This window comes from Octopus sinensis, linkage group LG5 (genome assembly GCF_006345805.1).
Source record: "Octopus sinensis linkage group LG5, ASM634580v1, whole genome shotgun sequence".
Classification (NCBI taxonomy): domain Eukaryota; kingdom Metazoa; phylum Mollusca; class Cephalopoda; order Octopoda; family Octopodidae; genus Octopus; species Octopus sinensis.
In genome coordinates, this window is record NC_043001.1 from 51,083,019 (window position 1) to 51,103,013 (window position 19,995).

The 19,995-nt window shown below is 39.2% G+C and overlaps 1 protein-coding gene across 5 annotated transcripts in view; it reads left to right on the plus strand.

Moving 5' to 3' along the window:
- Positions 1 to 19,995, plus strand: part of LOC115212292 — a 284,252-nt gene that overhangs the window by 204,562 nt on the left and 59,695 nt on the right. For all 5 annotated transcript variants that reach the window (XR_003881705.2, XM_029781135.2, XM_036503427.1 and 2 more), the window contains 2 exons: positions 514 to 747; positions 3,815 to 4,092. Coding sequence is in view for 4 of the 5 variants with exons in the window: in XM_029781135.2 (XP_029636995.1) it covers positions 514 to 747; positions 3,815 to 4,092 (512 nt within the window). In the remaining variant the exon portion in view is untranslated. The remainder of the gene's footprint in view (positions 1 to 513; positions 748 to 3,814; positions 4,093 to 19,995) is intronic.

Consider the following 19,995-nt stretch of genomic DNA (forward strand, 5'->3'; position numbering starts at 1 on the left):
CAGGGATGTAAACACACCAAAATTGGTTGTCAAGTGATGATGGGGAAATAAACACAGGAACAAAAACACACACACATATATATATCTGCATATGTTATATATATATGGCAGGCTTCTTTCAGTTTCTGTTTACCAAATCCACTCACAAGGCTTTGGTCAGCCCAAGGCCATAGTAGAGGACATTTCCCAAGTTGGCACAGAGTGAGACTGAACTCAGACCCATGTGGTTGGGAAGCAAGCCTTTTACCACACAGCTACACCTGTGCCTGTATATATTCATACAGACATAATGCATGTGTGTGTGTGTGTGTGTGTGTGTGTGTGTGTGTGTGTGTGTGTGTGTGTGTGTGTGTGTGTGTGTGTGTGTGTGCATGTGTGTGTGTGTGTGTGTATGCATTTTATGTGTTTCCTTTTATGGTAAACAAGAGTTCTTGAACAGTATCCAGTCAATCATGAAGTAATACCAGAATCTATAAGGTTCGTTTTACAGAAGTACATGGATTTCTATTGCAGTGATTTGATAAATCCAGTATTCAGTGCTAAGGAATTGGTACATTTACAAGGTAACACCCTGTCCCTCCAGATGTTTGATGACACACACACCGTTACCTTGAAATCTTTAACTAATGGAATCTGGCATCATGTGATACTACAATGGAGCAATAGTGATGGAATTCTCTTGGTTTATCACAATGGAGACTTAACTTTAGAAAAAAATCTCGGTAATGGAAAACAAATTCCACCACTGTAAGTAGTCATTGACTTTTATTGTAGCCATTCTTTTTATGTTGGCATAAGTGAAATAGGTTTTGAAACTTTTAAGCGAAAATGATTAAATAGCAGGATCGGCTTCTTTTTGTAAACTATTAAAATCATGAAATGGGGCCTTATTGGTATCTAGGATTTTCCATGTTGATATCAATTTGAGGCAAAAGGTTTTGCCTTTCATTTGTTTTGAGAGTTGATAAAATAAGTCCCAGGTGAAAACTAGGATTGATGAAATTGACTAACACACTTCTCTAATTTCTAACCTTGTGCCTATAGCAGAAAGAAAGAATTATTATTATTATTATTATTATTATTATTGAGTGAGAGAGCAGTGCATGCCAGCAAAGTGACACTGGGATACAAATATAGGAAGCCCAGTATACCCATCATGACTACCCATCTGATAAGGGTACACCAGGCACATGCATCACAACCATATGTGAGCAACATGGTGATCTCATACCAAGATAAACAGCACATGACCTTGCAGGTGGGGCTCAGTTAGAATTTTCTTCTGGTTGAGTAACCCATCCCACTCAAAAGGTTCCTGAATAAGGGTTGTTTAAGGATGTTGAACGAAACACCCATGTTTCCAGAGGTGAATTATTCAAACACATGGCTATGATGCTCCCCCACTACTTCTGCTTGTGATCAGAGATGCATATATCATCAGCCACTAAGGGACATGTTCAGCTGGTTAAGGTCAAACAACTGACAAGCAAATCTGTGGTATTAAGCAGAATATTTGCTGTAGCCCATCTTTTATACCAAGACAAAACAATGTACATGATAACACTTCCAATCAGTTAAGATCAGAAGCCACAAGAGCCAGAGTATTAGTATGATTATTATAGATGTCACACAGTGTACAATATTGTGAGATTGTTGATTGAAGATATTGTGTCTACCAGAGAGTTGTACTGTTTTTCAAGTCATAACAAGGACCTCAGTACTTTATGCAATATGTGTGCAGTTCCAAGTAATGTCAACTTTTGCAATACATCTACATTGTAGAGTATTTCTAAAGTTTACAGAGGTTTTCTCAGATTGGGTAGCATTGAACCCAGTGCTCCAATGACAATAGGGATAACTTTTATGTTTGCCTCTTGTATCAACCTTTTCTCTTTCTTTCATGATGATATGTTTATCTCCTGGCACTGCCATGTCAATTATTAGGCCCTCCTAATGGTTACTATATCCACCCTTCAGTGCTCTAACACCTTGTCTGTCTGCAAATTAAAGTCCAAGAGGATTTTTGCCTTCCCCTTTTTTGGTGTATGTTGGTATCAAGCACCTGTAACTTCATATCCATACTTCGAGCATAGTAGCCAGTGGAGGTTTTGGGCTACCTTGTCATGTCTGCACTTGTATTTCTGCGCAAGACTTTCACAAGCACTAACAATGTGAGTCACGCTTTCGACTCCCTTCCCACACATTCTGCAGGTCTGATGTACTTGTGTGGTATATATTCTTTTTCACTGAGTTGGTATTCAATGCCTGGACCTGGGCAGCGATGATTAAGCTTTCAGTCCTTTGCTTTTTTTAGCCCACCCTTGTGGAGCCACATCCATAATGCTTCCTGGTCTTTTAATTTGTTGGTGGAACTGACCATGTAATTCCATATGGAGTAGGGATTTTTCTCTCTCGTTGGCATTTCTTATAATAATAATAATAATAATTATTATTATTATTGTTATAATAAAAATAAAGCTCAGGTTTGGTCTTATTCCTGATAGGATTTATATGGGTAGTGGGTTGCTACCTGTAACCTTAGGTATCTATGGGTTTTTGGCAGTCTTTTAAGTGCTTAGAACCCTCCTGATAATCCTTGCTGTCCCTAAGAAGTAAATTTTCTGTAGGAGCTCTACAGGGCATTCTATTCCAATCTTCTTCAGCCATTCATCTATCTCTTGGCTTACTGTTCCTAACACACCAATTACTACAGGCACGACCTTTACTGCTCGCATGCTCCAAATTCTTCCTATTTTAAATTTTAAGGGATTGTATTTTCTGTTTTTCTTCCTCCTTCCTTATGATCCTGGACTCAAATTGGCATGATGAATTGATAAGCAACGTTGTTTTTCCTTATCTATGACTGTAATATCTGGTCTATTATTTTCTAATTTTTTGTCTGTTTGAGTTGAAAAGTCCCACAAAATCTTACATTTCTCCAATTATAATTATTATTGTTGTTGTTATTGTTAACATGGCAAGCTGACAGAATCACTAGCATGCAGCACAAGATGCTTAGCATTTCATCCACCTTTACATTCTGAGTTCAAATTCTGATGAGGTTGACTTTGCCTTTTATCCTTTTGCGGTTGATATAATAAAGACCAGTTGAGTACTGGAGTTGGCATTATTGACTAGCCCCCTCCCCCAAAATTTCAGGCCTTGTGCCTATAATGGAAAATTATTATTATTATTATTATTATTGAGAGTGAGAGCAGTGTGTTCCAGCAAAGTGACACTGGGGTAAAATACACAGAGCCCAGTATACCCATCATGACTACCCATCTGGTAAGGGGTCACCAGGCACATGCATCACAACCATATGTGAGCGACATGGTGATCTGATATCAAGATAAACAGCACATGACCTTGCAGGTGGGACCTAATTAGAATTTTCTTCAGATCAAGTATCCCATTCCACTCAAAAGGTTGTTTAAAGATGTTGAATAAAACACCCACATTTTCAAAGGTGAATTATTCAAACTCCAAAGAATTCCTCTCGAGACATGGCTATGATGCTCTCCCCCAACTTCTGCTCATGATCAGAGATGCCCATATCATTTGCCACCAGGGGACGTACATGCTAAACTGGTTAAGGTCAAACAACTGGCAAGGAAATCTGTGGTACTGAACAGAATATTTGGTGTAGCCCATCTTTTATACCAAGACAGCAAAACATACATGATAAAACTGCCAACCAGTTAAGCCCAGAAGTCATGACAGCCAGTGCCTGTATTATTATTATTATTTCACTTAAACATAATTCTAGTTTCAGAAAACTACTTTGTAAAATTTATTTTCATTAACATTTCAGGGGTTTACTAGTTGTTGGTGGGAAATTAAACACAAAACAAAGTGCAATTGAAGCCTCTTATTTCTCTGGTCGGATCAGTCGTTTATGGATTCTCAACCAAACTTTATCGAAAGAAAATTTACAGAATTTTTGGAAAAACCCAAGCCAAACACCATCAAATATTTTGAGCAATCTTGTGAAAAATATGCTAATGTTGCCAAATTATTTGTTGGATTTCCAGTCTGAAATAAAACCAGATATGTGTGAGATCAAGAAAAATTGTCCACAAACAAATAAAAGTAAGTAACAATTTTAAAAGATGTTTTTGTACATTAATTTCTATAAAAACAAAATGACTGTGAGTGGTTAGAGTACCAACTGCCATGAGACTAAACCTGCTGAAGAAGTTTCTTTGAAAGGTAAAAAATCTTTTTCTTCCAGTCGATGTTATTTTTCTTTTGACGACTGGAATGGGAGGCTATCCTCTCAACCAATATGCTACTGTGGGTGCTGCTGTATAATGGACTTTGGTCTACATCCATTTTGTTCCACTGGTAGTAGGTCGTTCTCATCTAGACACTTATAGATGCTGTTCAATATAATGGCTGTCATCAGTTTCCACATCAGTGGTAAACAAGATATTGGTCAGAAATTTCCAACTGCATTCCCTTTACTTGGGTCCTTTTGGCATAATACCATTCTTCTTTTTGTCATCCAGGCCAGTACTTGGATGTCACTACTCAGTATTTTGTCCAGCTGTCTTGCAATTCTCCTGTGCAGAGCTGTCAAGTTTTTAAGCCAAATGCCCTGAACCCCATCCAGGCCAGGCGCTTTCCAGTTAGGAATTCTCCTGCACTGTTCTCTAATCATCTCCTCAGTTATTCTCAAATCCTCCTGCTGATACTCTCCACTCTCCTCCTTGAGTTTCTTTAACCAGTCTGCTTCAGTTTCACATTGTTTCTCCAGAGACCAAGTTTGCCCAGAATCTTTTACTTTCTTCAGCATCTGGCATGGCTTTTTCACCCTTTTCTTTCCCATCCAGTTCCTGATAGATTCATTTCTGATTTTGTTTGTAAAGCCTTTTTGCTTTGTATCGCTCAATTTTCTGTTCATATCTCTTTAGTTTATGCACTTAAGCTTTCAACCTCTGCTTTAATTCATCAATCAAAACATTGATTCCTTTCTCTTCACCCTACACTTCCTCTCTAGCTCAACATATTTCTCTCACTGTTCCAGAATATTAATGTTTTCTTGTCTCATTAATAGACTGCGTTATTCTCCATTTCCACCATGGTTCCTTCAGGTTATGTTGTCTTTTACCTTTTGCATTCAAATCTAATTTCTGGGCTACAAAGATCGATATGACACTTATCAGATCGTTGGCATCTGTGATGTTGTCAGTCCTGATATCACCAGTGATATTTATCTTCCTGACCCATTCACTGAGTTTCATTTTTGTCTACTATTTTCAACACCGTATAAAAGCTCTGTTCACCAGGTTCAAATATCAATGATTTCATTTAAAATGATAAACAAAAACAAAAAAAAAAATGAGAAGCGGGAGGAGAAATTTTTAACTGACTTTCTTTGGTGTAGATTGGTAGGAATATTTTAAGACAAGCAAAAAAAATAAATTGAAAAGAGGCTGAAGAAATTTTAAACTGACTTTCTTTGGTGTAGATTGGTAGGAATATTTTAAGACAGGTAGGAATATTTTAAGACAAGCAAAAAAAATAAATTGAAAAGAGGTTGAAGAAATTTTAAACTGACTTTCTTTGGTGTAGATTGGTAGGAATATTTTAAGACAGGTAGGAATATTTTAAGACAAGCAAAAAAAATAAATTGAAAAGAGGTTGAAGAAATTTTAAACTGACTTTCTTTGGTCTAGATTGGTAGGAATATTTTAAGACAAGCGAAAAAAATAAATTGAAAAGAGGCTGAAGAAATTTTAAACTGACTTTCTTTGGTGTAGATTGGTAGGAATATTTTAAGACAAGCAAAAAAAATAAATTGAAAAGAGGTTGAAGAAATTTTAAACTGACTTTCTTTGGTCTAGATTGGTAGGAATATTTTAAGACAAGCAAAAAAAATAAATTGAAAAGAGGCTGAAGAAATTTTAAACTGACTTTCTTTGGTGTAGATTGGTAAGAATATTTTAAGACAGGTAGGAATATTTTAAGACATGCAAAAAAATAAATTGAAAAGAGGTTGAAGAAATTTTAAACTGACTTTCTTTGGTGTAGATTGGTAGGAATATTTTAAGACAAGCAAAAAAAATAAATTGAAAAGAGGTTGAAGAAATTTTAAACTGACTTTCTTTGGTGTAGATTGGTAGGAATATTTTAAGACAAGCAAAAAAAATAAATTGAAAAGAGGTTGAAGAAATTTAAAATGACTTTCTTGGTGTAGATTGGTAGGAATATTTTAAGACAAGCAAAAAAATAAATTGAGAAGAGGTTGAAGAAATTTTAAACTGACTTCTTTGGTGTAGATTGGCAGAATATTTTAAGACAATCAAAAAAAATAAATTGAAAAGAGGTTGAAGAAATTTTAACTGAACTTTCTGTTGTAGATTGGTAGGAATATTTTAAGACAAGCAAAAAAAATAAATTGAAAAACGGCTGAAGAAATTTTAAACTGACTTTTTTTGGCATTGTGCTGCTAGCCTCATGGTAAAGCTGTCCTCCTATTACAGTACCTAGGTAAGAATATTTGAAGATAAACAAAAAAACCAAGCAAAGAGGGAGAAGAATCTTTAACTGACTTTCTTTTGCATTGTGCTACTAGCCTCATGGCAAAGCAGTCTTTTCATGAGAGAGGATAGGTAGGAATATTTGAAGATCATAACCAAAAAAAAAACAAAGTGGGAGAAGAAATTTGTAACCAACTTTCTTTGGTATAGCTAGGCAGGAATATTTTAAGATAAACAAAAACAAAAAAAAAATGAAAAAAGGGAGAAGGCATATTAAACTGACATTCTTTGGTGTTGTGCCGCTAGCCTCATTAGAGTACCTAGGTAGGAATATTAGAAGATAAACAAGAAAAAAAATAAATTGAAAAGAGGCTGAAGACATTTGTAAACTGACTTTCTTTGGCTTTGTGCTGCTAGCGACATGGTTAGGGTGTCTCTTCATTAGAGTTGCTAGGTAGGAATATTTGAAGATGATAAAAAAATAAAAGGAAAGAGTGAGAAGAAATTTTCAACTGACTTTCTTAGGCCTAGGTTGGTAGGAATATTTGAAAATAACCAAAAATAAAATGAAAAAGAGAGAAGAAATTTTAAACTGACTTTCTTTGTCTTTGTGCTGCTAGCCTCATGGCTAAGCTGTCTTTTCATTAGAGTAGTTACTCTTTTACTTGTTTCAGTCATTTGACTGTGTCCATGCTGGAGCACTGCCTTTAGTCGAGCAAATCAACCCCAGGACTTATTCCTTGTAAGCCTTGTACTTATTCTATCGGTCTCATTTGCTGAACCGCTAAGTTATGGGGACGTAACCACACCAGCATCAGTTGTCAAGCGATGCTGGAGGGACAAACACAGACACACAAATACATGTATATATACATATATATTTAAGTTTAGCAAATCCACTCACAAGGCTTTAGTCGGCCTGAGACTATAGTAGAAGACACTTGCCCAAGATGTTGTGCAGTGGGACTGAACCCAGAACCATGTGGTTGGTAAGCAAGCTACTTACCACACATCCACTCCTGTGCCTAGGAATATTTGAAGAACATAAAAAAATAGAGGGAGAGAAAATTTTAAACTGACTATCTATGGTGTAGACTGGTAGGAATATTTTAAGATAAGAAAATAAAACAGAAGAAATGAAAAGAGGGAGAAGAAATTTTAATCTGACTTTCTTTGGCATTGTGCTGCTAGACTCATCATAAAATCGTCTTTTCATTACAATGCCTAGGTAAGAATATTTGAAGATAAACAAAAAAACAAGCAAAGGGGGAGACGAATCTTTAACTGACTTTCTTTGGTGCAGCTATGTAGGAATATTTAAGACTAGCAGTATCGCCCGGCGTTGCTCAGGTTTGTAAGGGAAATAACTATAAAGCATTTTTAGAGAGTTATAGCCAAAAAATAGCAAAAAAATGGGAAAAAAATGATGGTAAATTTTTTTTTGAGAGTAAAAAAGGTTGAGTTGCGTCCCCTAGACAGTCTGTGGTTTGTTTTTTTTTATTCTCGACCCCATGTCGAATTTATCGATTTTTTTCAGAACTGGGGGAACTTTTCAAAATTTTCGCTGCGTTAGTTTTGAATTATGACATTGGGCTATGTGTGTGTCAAGTTTCATCAGAATCGGTTGAAAGCCGTGGTCAGGGTGAGGGTACGAGAAAACAGACACACAGAAACACGCACAGACAAACTGCCGTTTATATAGAGAGAGATAAACAATAAAGAAAATGAGATGAGGTCAAAATTTTAAACTGATATTCTTTGGCATTGTGCTAAAAGCTTATAATGGAATTGAAGGTTGAGATACCTGTGGAGTATTTCCATCTCCCATTATAATTGTTTCTGTAGTTTTGAGGATCTGGAACGGGTCGCCTATTTGTGACGTCCGTGCGAAGCGAGGTGATGAGAATGGAATGGCTCCTTAGTACATCACACGGTCGATACAATGAATATAAATAGAATAATGTATATACGTGCCAGAGGGAAATAAGAGACTCAACCAGGTAGAATGTTTAAGAGAAGATTTATTGATATGTTAACATGTGTGATTGTGTGTGCGGCATATATACAGAATAATAGACAGGATGTCATAAGAATAAGATATATGCGTGTGTATGTAGGCATAGATGTATGCGCGTTAAGAACATATAAGGATAGCGATGAAGAAGAGACAGTGAAAGAGTCTAGCCATCAAAGTGAGGAGTAAGTTCATAGACACAAGGATGATAAATACCAGTTCGTAGTCAATTGTACATGGTAGTTGAAATACTGTATCAAGAAGTTGCGGCGATGATGCAGAGCCGGTTGCGGTACATATCGTACGTGAAGTTGTGGCTGTGATGCAGCTGCCTGGGTCACTTGGTACAGGAGTTCTTGAAGGTTGTATATTCGCTGTTGATCCATGGTGAAGTAATTCGCGAACAGTGCAGTGTTGTAACCAGGGCGAGTTGCTTGTTGTGATGCGTACGTAGAGAGATGTTGACGTTAGGACGAATGACAGAGATGGAGCTTACCAAATGCTGTTGGACGAAGTTGGTGAGTCCCATGTGGCTGCTGTTGTGTTGTCGCTGGAACTGGCGGTGTCTTGTGTGGTCAGTGGCCAGACATTAAAAGATCTGGAACCAAATGACAAAATCTTTATTATAATCATACGATCTTACATAGATTTGGACATAACAAGACAAACAAATACAAAGAATGTTATGAGAGTTCGAATGAGACTTAAAAATTTAGTTGTACTATGACATAAACGAAAACTTGGCTTACTTTTGCCTTTAAACGAATCATTGGCTTACTTTTGTCTTTATAACGAGAACTTTAGTGCGTTTTTTTAAAAATAACATTAGAAAACATAACATATGTTAAAATGAAAAGGGGGAGGAGTGCAGTAGCCTATAACCCAGTAGCCTATAAGGCCCAGCAACTAATTTTTCCTTTCTTTGATGATTAAGCTGGGTTATTAACACCCACCTTTCTCATCACATCCTTCCAAAGTCTGGAACCAAATGACATCGAGACGATGAGAAGCTGGAGTTTTATAAGGAGTTGAGGCTCAAAGCTGGGTAGAAAACAGGCTGTCACGCATGACCTTATTTGAAGGCTGTGATTGGTTGGGTTGCATATTGGCATGCACTAGAGCAAGAGACAAATTGCGTCAATATCAACCAATCAGAGTAGTGGACACAACAGGGTCCAAAATGCGGTCAAAGGCTAGCTGTTATCTACTACGTTCATATGCATATATAATAGAGAGGAGAAGAATTTCACTCAAGTGTCTGCTACAAGCCTCATGGCAAAGCAGTCTTTTCTTGAGAGTAGCTAGGCAGGAATATTTGAAGATAAACCAAGAAAAGCAAAGTGGGAGAAAAATTTTTTAACAGACTTTCTTTGGCGTAGCTAGGTATGAATATTTTAAGACAAACAAAAAAAATAAATGAAAAAAGGGAGGATTATTAAACTGACTTTTATGGCGTTGTGCTGCTAGCCTCATGGCAAAGCCGTCTTTTCATTAAAGTACCTAGTTTAGAACATTAGAGGACAAACAAGAAAAAACAAGATGAAGGAATCTTTAACTGACTTTCTTTTGCGTAGCTATGTCAGAATATTTGAAGATAAACAAGAAAAAAAATTGAAAAGCGGCTGAAAAAATTTAAAACTGACTTTCTTTAGCGTTGTGCTGCTAGCCTCATGGTAAAGCTGTCTCTTCATTAGAGTAGCTAGGTAGGAATATTTAAAGAAGATAAACAACAAAAATAAAGGGAGAATAAATTTTTACCTGACTTTCTTTGGCGTAGACTGATATGAATAATTTAATATAAACAAAAAAAGAAAATGAAAAAAGGGAGGAATATTAAACTGACTTCTATGGCGTTGTGCTGCTAGCCTTATGGCAAAGCCGTCTTTTCATTAAAGTACCTAGTTTAGAACATTAGAGGACAAACAAAAAAGAAAACAAGATGAAGGAATCTTTAACTGACTTTCTTTTGCGTAGCTATGTCAGAATATTTGAAGATAAACAAGAAAAAAATTGAAAAGAGACTGAAATAATTAAAACTGACTTTCTTTAGCGTTGTGCTGCTAGCCTCATGGTAAAGCTGTCTCTTCATTAAAGTAGCTAGGTAGGAATATTTAAAGAAGATAAACAACAAAAATAAAGGGAGAATAAATTTTTACCAGACTTTCTTTGGCGTAGACTGATATGAATAATTTAATATAAACAAAAAAAATGAAAAAATAGAGAAGGAATATTAAACTGACGTTCGTTTGGCATTGTGCTGCTAGCCTCATGGCAAAGCAAACTTTGCATTAGAGTAGCCAGGTAGGAATATTTAAAGATAAACAAGAAAATATGAAGAAATCTTTGACTTTCTGTGGCGTAGCTAATTAGGACTATTTGAAGATAAAAAAAAAGAGGGAGAAGAAATTTTCTAGTGATTTTCTTTGGCATAGGAAGATTTGAAGGTAAGTAAAAAAATAAAAATAATAAATTTTAAACTGATGTTCTTTGGCACTGTACTGCTAGCCTCATGGATAAATTGTCTTTTCCTTGGAGTAGCAAGGTAGGAATACTTGAAGATAAACATTGATGAACACAAAAAATAAAAAATTAAAAGAGGGCAAAGAAATTTTAAATTGACTTTTTTTTTTTTTGGCGTTGTGGTGCTAGCCTAATAGCAAAGCTGTCATTTCATTAAAGTACCTAGGTAAGAATATTTGCAGAACAAAAAAAAAGAGGGAGGAACATTTTTTAACTGACTTTCTTTGGCATAGCTATGTAGGAATATTTGAAGGTAAACAAAAAAGAAAAAAAGCAGGAGAAATTTTAAACTGACTTTCTTGTGTTGCTAGCCTCACGGCTTTCCATTAGAGTAGTTAGGCAGGAATATTTGAAGATAAACAGGAAAAAAACTAAATTGAAAAGAGGCTGAAGAAATTTTAAACTGACTTTCTTTGGTGTTGTGCTGCTAGCATCATGGTAAAGCTGTCTCTTCATTAAAGTAGCTAGGTAGGAATATTTGAAGAAAATAAAGAAAATATTAAATTTTTAACTGAAACTGACTCTCTTTGACCTAGCTAGGTAGGAATATTTAAAGATAAAAAAAAAAACAATGAAAAAAGGGAGAAGAAATTTTAAACTGACTTTCTTTGCCGCATGGCAAAACTGTCTTTTTATTAGAGTAGCTAGGTATGAATATTTGAAGAAAAACAACAACAAAAAAAAAAACAAGAAAATGTGGAGAAGAAATTTTAAACTGATTCTCTGTGGCATTGTGCTGTTAATCTCAGTGCAAAGCCGTCTTTCCATGATGTCTTGCAAACAACTTGCACATGCAAGTGCTACCAGTTAGAAGCTCCGTATACCGGAAGCTAGCAAGTGTATGGGGTCATCAGGAGAGAATGCGCGCCGTTTCGGGGCCTACCTCTCGACGGCATCAATGCGCACCGGCCCCCCTCACTGATGTGAGGCCCCGCTTCCTAGATCAACTGGTTATGAAGAACTCAATATACTTCTAGCCATCGCTCATCGTCTCTTTAGTAGCTAGGTAGGAATATCTGAAGAAGAAAAAAACAAAATTGAAAAGTAGCTGAATGAATTTTTAACTGACTTTCTTTGGCGTAGCTAGGTAGGAATATTTTAAGATAAACAATAAAAAAAATGAAAAAAGGAAGAATGAATATTAAACTGATATTCTTTGGCATTGTGCTGTTAGCCTTATGGCAAAGCTGTCGTTTCATTAGAACACCTAGGTAGGAATATTTGAGGAAGATAAGAAAATAAGAAATTTTTAACTGACTTTCTTTTGCGTAAATATGTAGGAATATTTGAACAAAAATAAAATGAAAAGAGGGAGAAGTTTTAAACTGACATTATTTGGCTTTGTGTTGCTAGCTTCATGGCAAAGCCGTCTTTTCATTAGAGTACTTAGGTTGGAATATTTCAAGAAGGTAAGCAAAAAAATAAGAAAAGATGAAGAAATCTTGGTTAAACTAAAGCGTTACACCCGGTCATAAAAACAAAAAAAAAGTAGTGTAATAGGCGTAAAACAACTTCCTCTAAACGAATATGAAAATAAAAAATGCGCGCTCGCGAAAGGGGGGTGGGGGAGAGGCTTCGGAAAATTCACATCGTGAATTTTCGAAAGCGTCTGAGGGGATGACCCCGGCACAAAAACAAACAAAAAAAAAATAGTGTAATATAATTCAAGATGGCGCCGAACTAGCAAGTCGTGTAAATATACCTCTCTGAAAGTTTAGTAGAACCTCCAAGAGATCGATGTTATCAGAAGTGAAGTTACCTGTAAAGTAAATATAGTAGGAAAGTGCGACAAGTACACTGTATTTGAGAAGGATATTTTTGCGTTTGATGTAGTATATGCAGCTAAAGGATAACCTATCCGACGCGAAGATATCAGTAACCGAACACATGTGCTGAAGCCACGTGTTGCAAAGGGATATACAAAGAAAGAAAAATTTGCTGCTCTGTTCACCCTGCTAGCTTTTCCTTTTAAAAAGCTACGGCCTGATATCAAATTGTTCAAATATTAAATTTGCAAGCTGATCAAAACATAAAAACAAAACATAAAATATTGCATCTACGAACATCGGAACTCTCTTTTTTGTTTACAAAACGCAAGCAAGATATTGAAAACAGGAACATCGAAGGTCTGTCTTTTTATATCTCTCTTTCTTCTAAAACAAAATGAAGGTATGTGTTCTCTCAACCAGAAGAGCTACAAGGGCAAAAGCAGGAGCATCTGCAAATTCTACCTGAAAGGAGACTGCTGGCATGGCGACGATGGTGCAAACTGTCGTTTTGCACATCAGAAGCCCTGCCAAAACCGCATGGACCCAAGACAAAAATCCCTCCCGCAGGGAGAACAAAAAGAAAAAGAAAAATATCAAAGAAGGAAGAATGGCGCACTGACTACTCCTGAAAGACGATATGCAGATGTAGTGCGTGGTCCAAAAAAGATACTGCATAGCCCAACAAATGGCCAGCTTCACCCAGATGTGAGAAGGGCAGCAGCTGAACAGCAATCTTTTTTTGTGCATGGCACAAAAAATTGTCCAGTAGCTGACCTGGCTACAAACACAAAGCTGGAACTACCACCACATAAGGCCACCACCAACAGATGCAGGATGGCCACCACAAACACCAACACACACACCACAAAAATATTTCTACTGAACGTAGGAGGGCTGCTGCGCGGCAACTGTAAAAGGAAAATCTCATTCCTGAGAGACCTTGCGGCATGCAATCAAACTATATGCATGGCACTCATAGAAACGCATCTTGGACCTGATATAGGGGTTGCAGAAATAAACATACCACAATATGTTGTCATATGCTCAGATAGAAAAGGGAGGAGTCATGGTGGAGTTGCAGTGTACATCCGAGATGACCTCACGCCCCAGATCCTGTTGTCATATTCAAACTCAGTGTGTGACACTCAAATTGTACACATAAGACAACTGAATATCGTCATATGTACTACATATCGCCCACCGGATGCCCCAAATCACACAGGCATGTTTGAAGACTGCCTAACAAAAATAGGGGAAGTTCTCACCAGCCTGGAATAACACAACAGTGTATTCTTCATGGGTGACTTTAACTTCCCCAATGTGGAATGGCCTGGGGGGCAGATGCTCCCAGGGATGACACACCATCAGCAAGCACAGACAGAGTCCCTGCTCCATCTCACAAATGTCTCTTTCATGGAGCAAATAGTGTTGCAACCAACCAGGGCAAATAATATACTGGATCTCTGCTTCACAAACAATATGGATATTATCCATAATGTTAAAGTGATGCCGACAATGATCTCGGATCACAACATAATAGAGCTGTCTATGTATGGACCAAAAGTCCCCGCAGACACACAGCCTATACGAAGCATCCACAATCTCTCCAAATTAAACTTTCATAAAGCAAATTGGAAGTTGATTGAGAAAGAGATCCTGAAACAGGATTGGCCTAAATGTCTCTCCACACCAGACATTGGCATGAAACACAACGTTTCATGTCCATAATACAAGTCATATGTGACAAATATGTCCTAGTGTGCAGGGCCAGCACACACAAAATCAGGATCCCCAGAGAAAGGGAGATTCTTATGAGACGACGGACAAGGATTGCGAACCACCTGAGCAAGCACACCAAAAGTGGTGAGAAGTCTTGTCTCGAGAGAATGCTAATGGAAATTGAGAAAAGTCTGCATCAGTCTCATGAAAAGGAGAGAGCAGATAAAGAAGCTTGGTTAATAGAAAATATCAAGTCAAACCCTAAAGCTTTCTTTAAGTTTGCCAAAGAGACAGCCACAGTGCACCAGAGAATAGGACCTCTCTTCCAAAAAGATGGCTCTCTCACAGGAAATCCCACGAGGATAAGTGAAATACTGAACGAACAGTTCCAAAGTGTGTTTACTACACCTCTAGGACACAGGCAAATAAACAACCCAGAAGAATTCTTTGTCACTTTACCTGTGGCCAAAGAGGCAACAGTTGAGTACATCAACATTGAAGATGATGATATCACACTGGTCATAGATGAGATTGACACAAACTCAGCTGCTGGACGTGATGGATTTCCAGCGATCTGTCTCAAATCGTGCAAACGAGCCCTTGCAAAACCGCTACAGCTTCTTTTTCAGAGCTTTCTTGCAAGTGGTAAGCTCCCAGTCAAATTGAAAGATGGGGTAATATACCCTGTCCATAAGGGAGGAAACAGAGCAGATGCTAAAAATTATAGGCCTATCTCTCTGACCTCACACATCAGCAAAGTCATGGAACGAATAGTCCGCAAGAAACTAATCATGTTCCTTGTAGAAAATGACTTGCTGACTGACACCCAGAATGGATTTCGACCAGGTAGAAGCTGCCTAACACAGCTCCTGCAACACTATGACTGGATGTTAAAACAGCTACTAAATGACTCAAATGTAGATATGATATATCTCGACTTTGCAAAAGCCCTTGATAAAGTCGACCATGGTATAATCTGTCACAAACTACGTGGTCTCGGCATAGGCGGAAAACTTGGAGAGTGGCTGCACAACTTCCTAAAAAATAGAAAGCAGGCAGTTGTGGCCAATGGAGCTACCTCCAAGGAAACACAAATAACAAGCGGTGTTCCACGGGGCACTGTCTTGGGGCCACTGCTGTTCATAGTGGCCCTTTCAGACATGCCCTCAGTTGCTAAGATGGCCTCCCTCGATAGCTATGCAGATGACACAAAAGTCTCCCACACAATACAAAACCCTGAAAATATTGCACATCTGCAATGGGAGTTGGATACAATATACAGGTGGGCTGAGGACAACAACATGCAGTTTAATGCAGGGAAGTCCCAGGCCCTGCGCTACCGGCACACAAAGGTAAACGACATGCAGACTGGATACCCTGGCCCAGGAAGAACTGTAATTCCTGAGTCAAAATCAGTGCGTGACCTGGGCATCTTTCCAAGTGCATATTACTAATTTGGTGATAAAATGCAGGCGGCTAGCTGGATGGATTCTCCGAATTTCAGAACAAGAGAGAAGGAGACACTGATGGTCCTGTGGAAAACTTTCGTTCTCAGCCGCTTGGATTACTGCTCCCAACTATGGTCACCACACAATAACAGCAGAACTCGAAGCAATTCAACGAAGCTACACTAAGAAGATCATCTCAATGCAACATATCAGCTACTGAGAAAGACTGAAAGTATTAAAACTCTTCTCCCTGGAGTGAAGGCGGGAGAGATATGCAGTGATATACATCTGGAAAATCCTGGAGGGTCTTGTCCCAAACTTTGGCATTCAATTCTCCATAACTAATGCATGAGACCAACAGTCTGTGAGAAAGTAGTTTACAAACAACAGAAAATTTTACAGGGTGGTATCTGACTCCGCTCCAAAAAAGTGTTGTCGTATAGGGATATAGAATATCCACATTCCATGGGCCTTTGTCTTCGACGGCGAACAGTGCTTTGACATCGGAAGATGCTTGTGTTTACACGGAGTGTACAAGCTAAATGACATCTAGGGCAATCTACTGAACTGGGAATAACATTGTGTTTGCGAAAGAAATCTAGTGTCTCACTGTCATTATTAAATCGGCGAATTTCATCTTGTAATGTTGATTCACATGAATTGCAAAGTGCCATTCTATTGTTGAAGACCAAGTGTATAATACAACTTAACGCTTGTGTATTGACGACTGAATAGGAATGTTTGAAGACAAACAAAAGAAAAGAGTGAGAAGAAATTTGCAGCTGACTTTCTTTGGCGTTGACTGGTAGGAATATTTGAAGATAAAGAAAAAAAATGAAAAAAGGGAGAAGGAATTTTAAACTGACATTATTTGGCGTTGTGCTGCTTATTGGTTCTAGTCTTTCTCATTCGCAAAATGGGCCCCACTTAATTTTTCTCGGATTGCTTTCAATTTTGTGTATCAATGTAACTCTGAATATTGATTACGATCAACCAATTACTTTATCCCATAAATTAAAAATCTGATGTTATTTGGAATTAAATTTGGGAAATTTGGGCCATTTTAGCCAATCAACAGACAGCATGTCATTAGCAGCTTGTTACCATGACAACCGCACGCTGGGTGGACTTCAGTGCCTACCTGCACAGCCTGCCACGACTCTCGGCAAGAGAGGCAGAGTGCTACGAAGGTGCCATCACGGCGGCAGATGTGCGGGACGCAATGGCAGAATGCTCGAGAGACAAATCGCCGGGTTTGGATGGTCTGCCCTACGAGTTTTACAATTGTATGTCAGACTTGTTTGGAGACGTTTTGACAGCGGTATACTGCAACTGGCAGCAAAACGGGAGCATACCCAGTTTTGTGAGTCGAGGAGCCGTAACGCTGTTGAAGAAAGATCCAAACAAGGGGGACATTATAGATAATTTTAGGCCCATCACTCTGCTCAATGCAGACCTGGAAATTTTGACCAAGGTGCTAGCCAAGAGGTTGGCACTTGTCATCGAGAAACTGGTCGACAAGACGCAAACGTACGCCGTGCCGGGCCGGAGCATCCATGACAACCTCTATCTGATGCGCTACATCATAGACAAAGTAGTTAAGGAACCTGGCATGGGTGGGGCCCTGATCAATTTGGATCAATCAAAAGCTTTCGATAGGGTACACCATCGATACTTGGAGGCAGTCCTGAGAGCGGCTGGTTTCAGTCTCGTCTTCCGCGGTTGGATAGCTGCTTTGTACAGAGGTATCCGTTCGGTAATTCGCGTAAATGGACATCTATCGAGACCTTTCGACATTGTACGTTCGGTCCGTCAGGGACGCCCCCACCCCACTCGTCGCTTCTAGACGTATTGACTCTCGATCCACTACTGCGGAAGCTGGCGACTCTGAGGGGCATCCCGCGAGAATTGAGATGCGGGACGAGCGTGTCTGCATACGCGGACGACGTCACCGTCATAGTGTCAAGCCACGAGCACATCGAGCTGGTCGGCAAGACACTGAAAGACTACGAAGCAGTGACAGGAGCAAAAATCAACCGAGAAAAGTCAGTGGGCTTGCGGCTCGCCACCTGGAGAAGCAAGCTCATGCCGTCCACCAGCACCTCCATCGTGGGATGCTGGACGGACGGCCCGGTCGAGTTGCTCGGGGTCTGGTTCGGTCCGAACCTCCAAATGGAGAAGAACTGGAACGAGATAACAAGTAGGGTGGCCACTCTCGCCCGGCAATGGGCCGAGAGGTAACTGTCCCTAAAAGGTTGGGCGGAGGTGGCGAACACGTACATCGCGTCCATCATCTACTACCGCCTGACCGTCGTACCTTGTTCCGACCCTACCATCACCAAACTAGAACGCATTCTCTTCCGCTTCTTGTGGAAAGGATGCGTCCCGATGGTCAGGCGATCCATTTGCTGTCAACACCCGTTAAAAGGATGGCTGGGCATGCCGTGGTTGATGATGTGCAGACACGCGCTGAGACTGCGACATCTCCGGCTCTATGTAGACGACGTGTAGTCGCCGTTTGTGAGGCACGCTTTCCCGCAGCTCGTCTCCATGACAGAACTGCAGTCGTGGATCAAAAAGAGGCCGAGGAAGGGCGAATGGCACCACGAGTGTCGCGTTGCTCTCAAGCAACTCTGCCGTCCCTGGTCGACCTTGAGTGACTTCAACACAACATTCTATAGGGGATTAGTGGAGGGGAGGTACGACGACGATCTTGGGGCGAACCTGGGCGTCGACGAGGAATACCTGACCCGCCTGTTTGAGACGAATTTCGGGCCGGGACCTATGGACAACTTCCAGAGACCCCTGGCCTGGCAGTGCTACCGAGAAGCGCTACCCTTTCGGGATAAGCTCTATAGGCATGGCTCGAGAAACACGGGGCCGACCTGCCCGAGATGCGGTCAGAGCGACGAAACCGTTCTGCACGCAATCGTGCAGTGTCCAACAATCTCCGACCTGTGGGCTTATGTCGAATGACTGCTGTCACGTGTGGGACGTGTCGGTTTATCAGCCGAGTCTATCGTTAATATCGTCACGCCTCCTTCCTTCAAACGGGAAGGAAGAGCTATTTTTATTATACTTGTGGCTATGGCGAAATAATGTATCTGGTGGACGCGCCTGAAAGGATTAGAGACAAACACTTTCCTCTCTGGTCAATCTCTCATCAACTTCTTCAAGTATCACTTGAAAAGGAAAGGGAGAGTAGAGAGGCATGTTTTGTCTAGCGAATGTTTTAAAAAAAGATGGGTGAATGTAGCAAGGATGGCACGTATGAATGACGAAGCCATCTTGACTATGATCCGATGAACCGTAAAAATTAATACAGAGAGTTGCTTATTTGTAAAAAAAAATATATATATATAACATGTGACTTCATTGACCGAGGTTACCGTGGTCTTTTCCGTAGGTTTTTCTTTCCAGAGGGTAAACCTCACCTGTCCTCCCCTTTACACTTTATATTGACATTTCTGTGGTAACGATCCCTATTTATCGATTTTTTCTTTTTCCTTTTATTTTTATTCCCCTTCCTTTTTTTTTTTTTTTTGCTTTCCTCTTTCTTTCCTTTTACGATCCCTTTTGATCGAAAACCAAACCCCCTATTTTATCCCCAAAAAGAAAAGCTCTACCTTGTAATTTGTCCCGTCTGTGTGCAACCCTGTGTGGCTAATAAAGAAACATGTATATATATATATATATATATATACAGATATGTGCATACACAGAGACAAACAGACACACATACATATCATCATCATCAGCATCACTTAGTATCTATATTCCATGCTGATGTTGGTTGAACAGTTTAGCAAGGATCCAATTAGTCTAGGATTGCATCATATTCCAGTGTCTTCTGGATGCCTTACCTAATGCTAATCACTTTACTGTGTGTACTTGGGTGCTTTTTACACTATTGAAATCATCATTTAGCTTGTAAGTCAACAAAACCCAAGGTAGGAAGATGTTGCCTTTGTATGCTAGATGGAGGTTAAGATACAAGGGATGGAGCTCTCCCCGCTTTTGTATGTAGTGGCTCTTGAGCC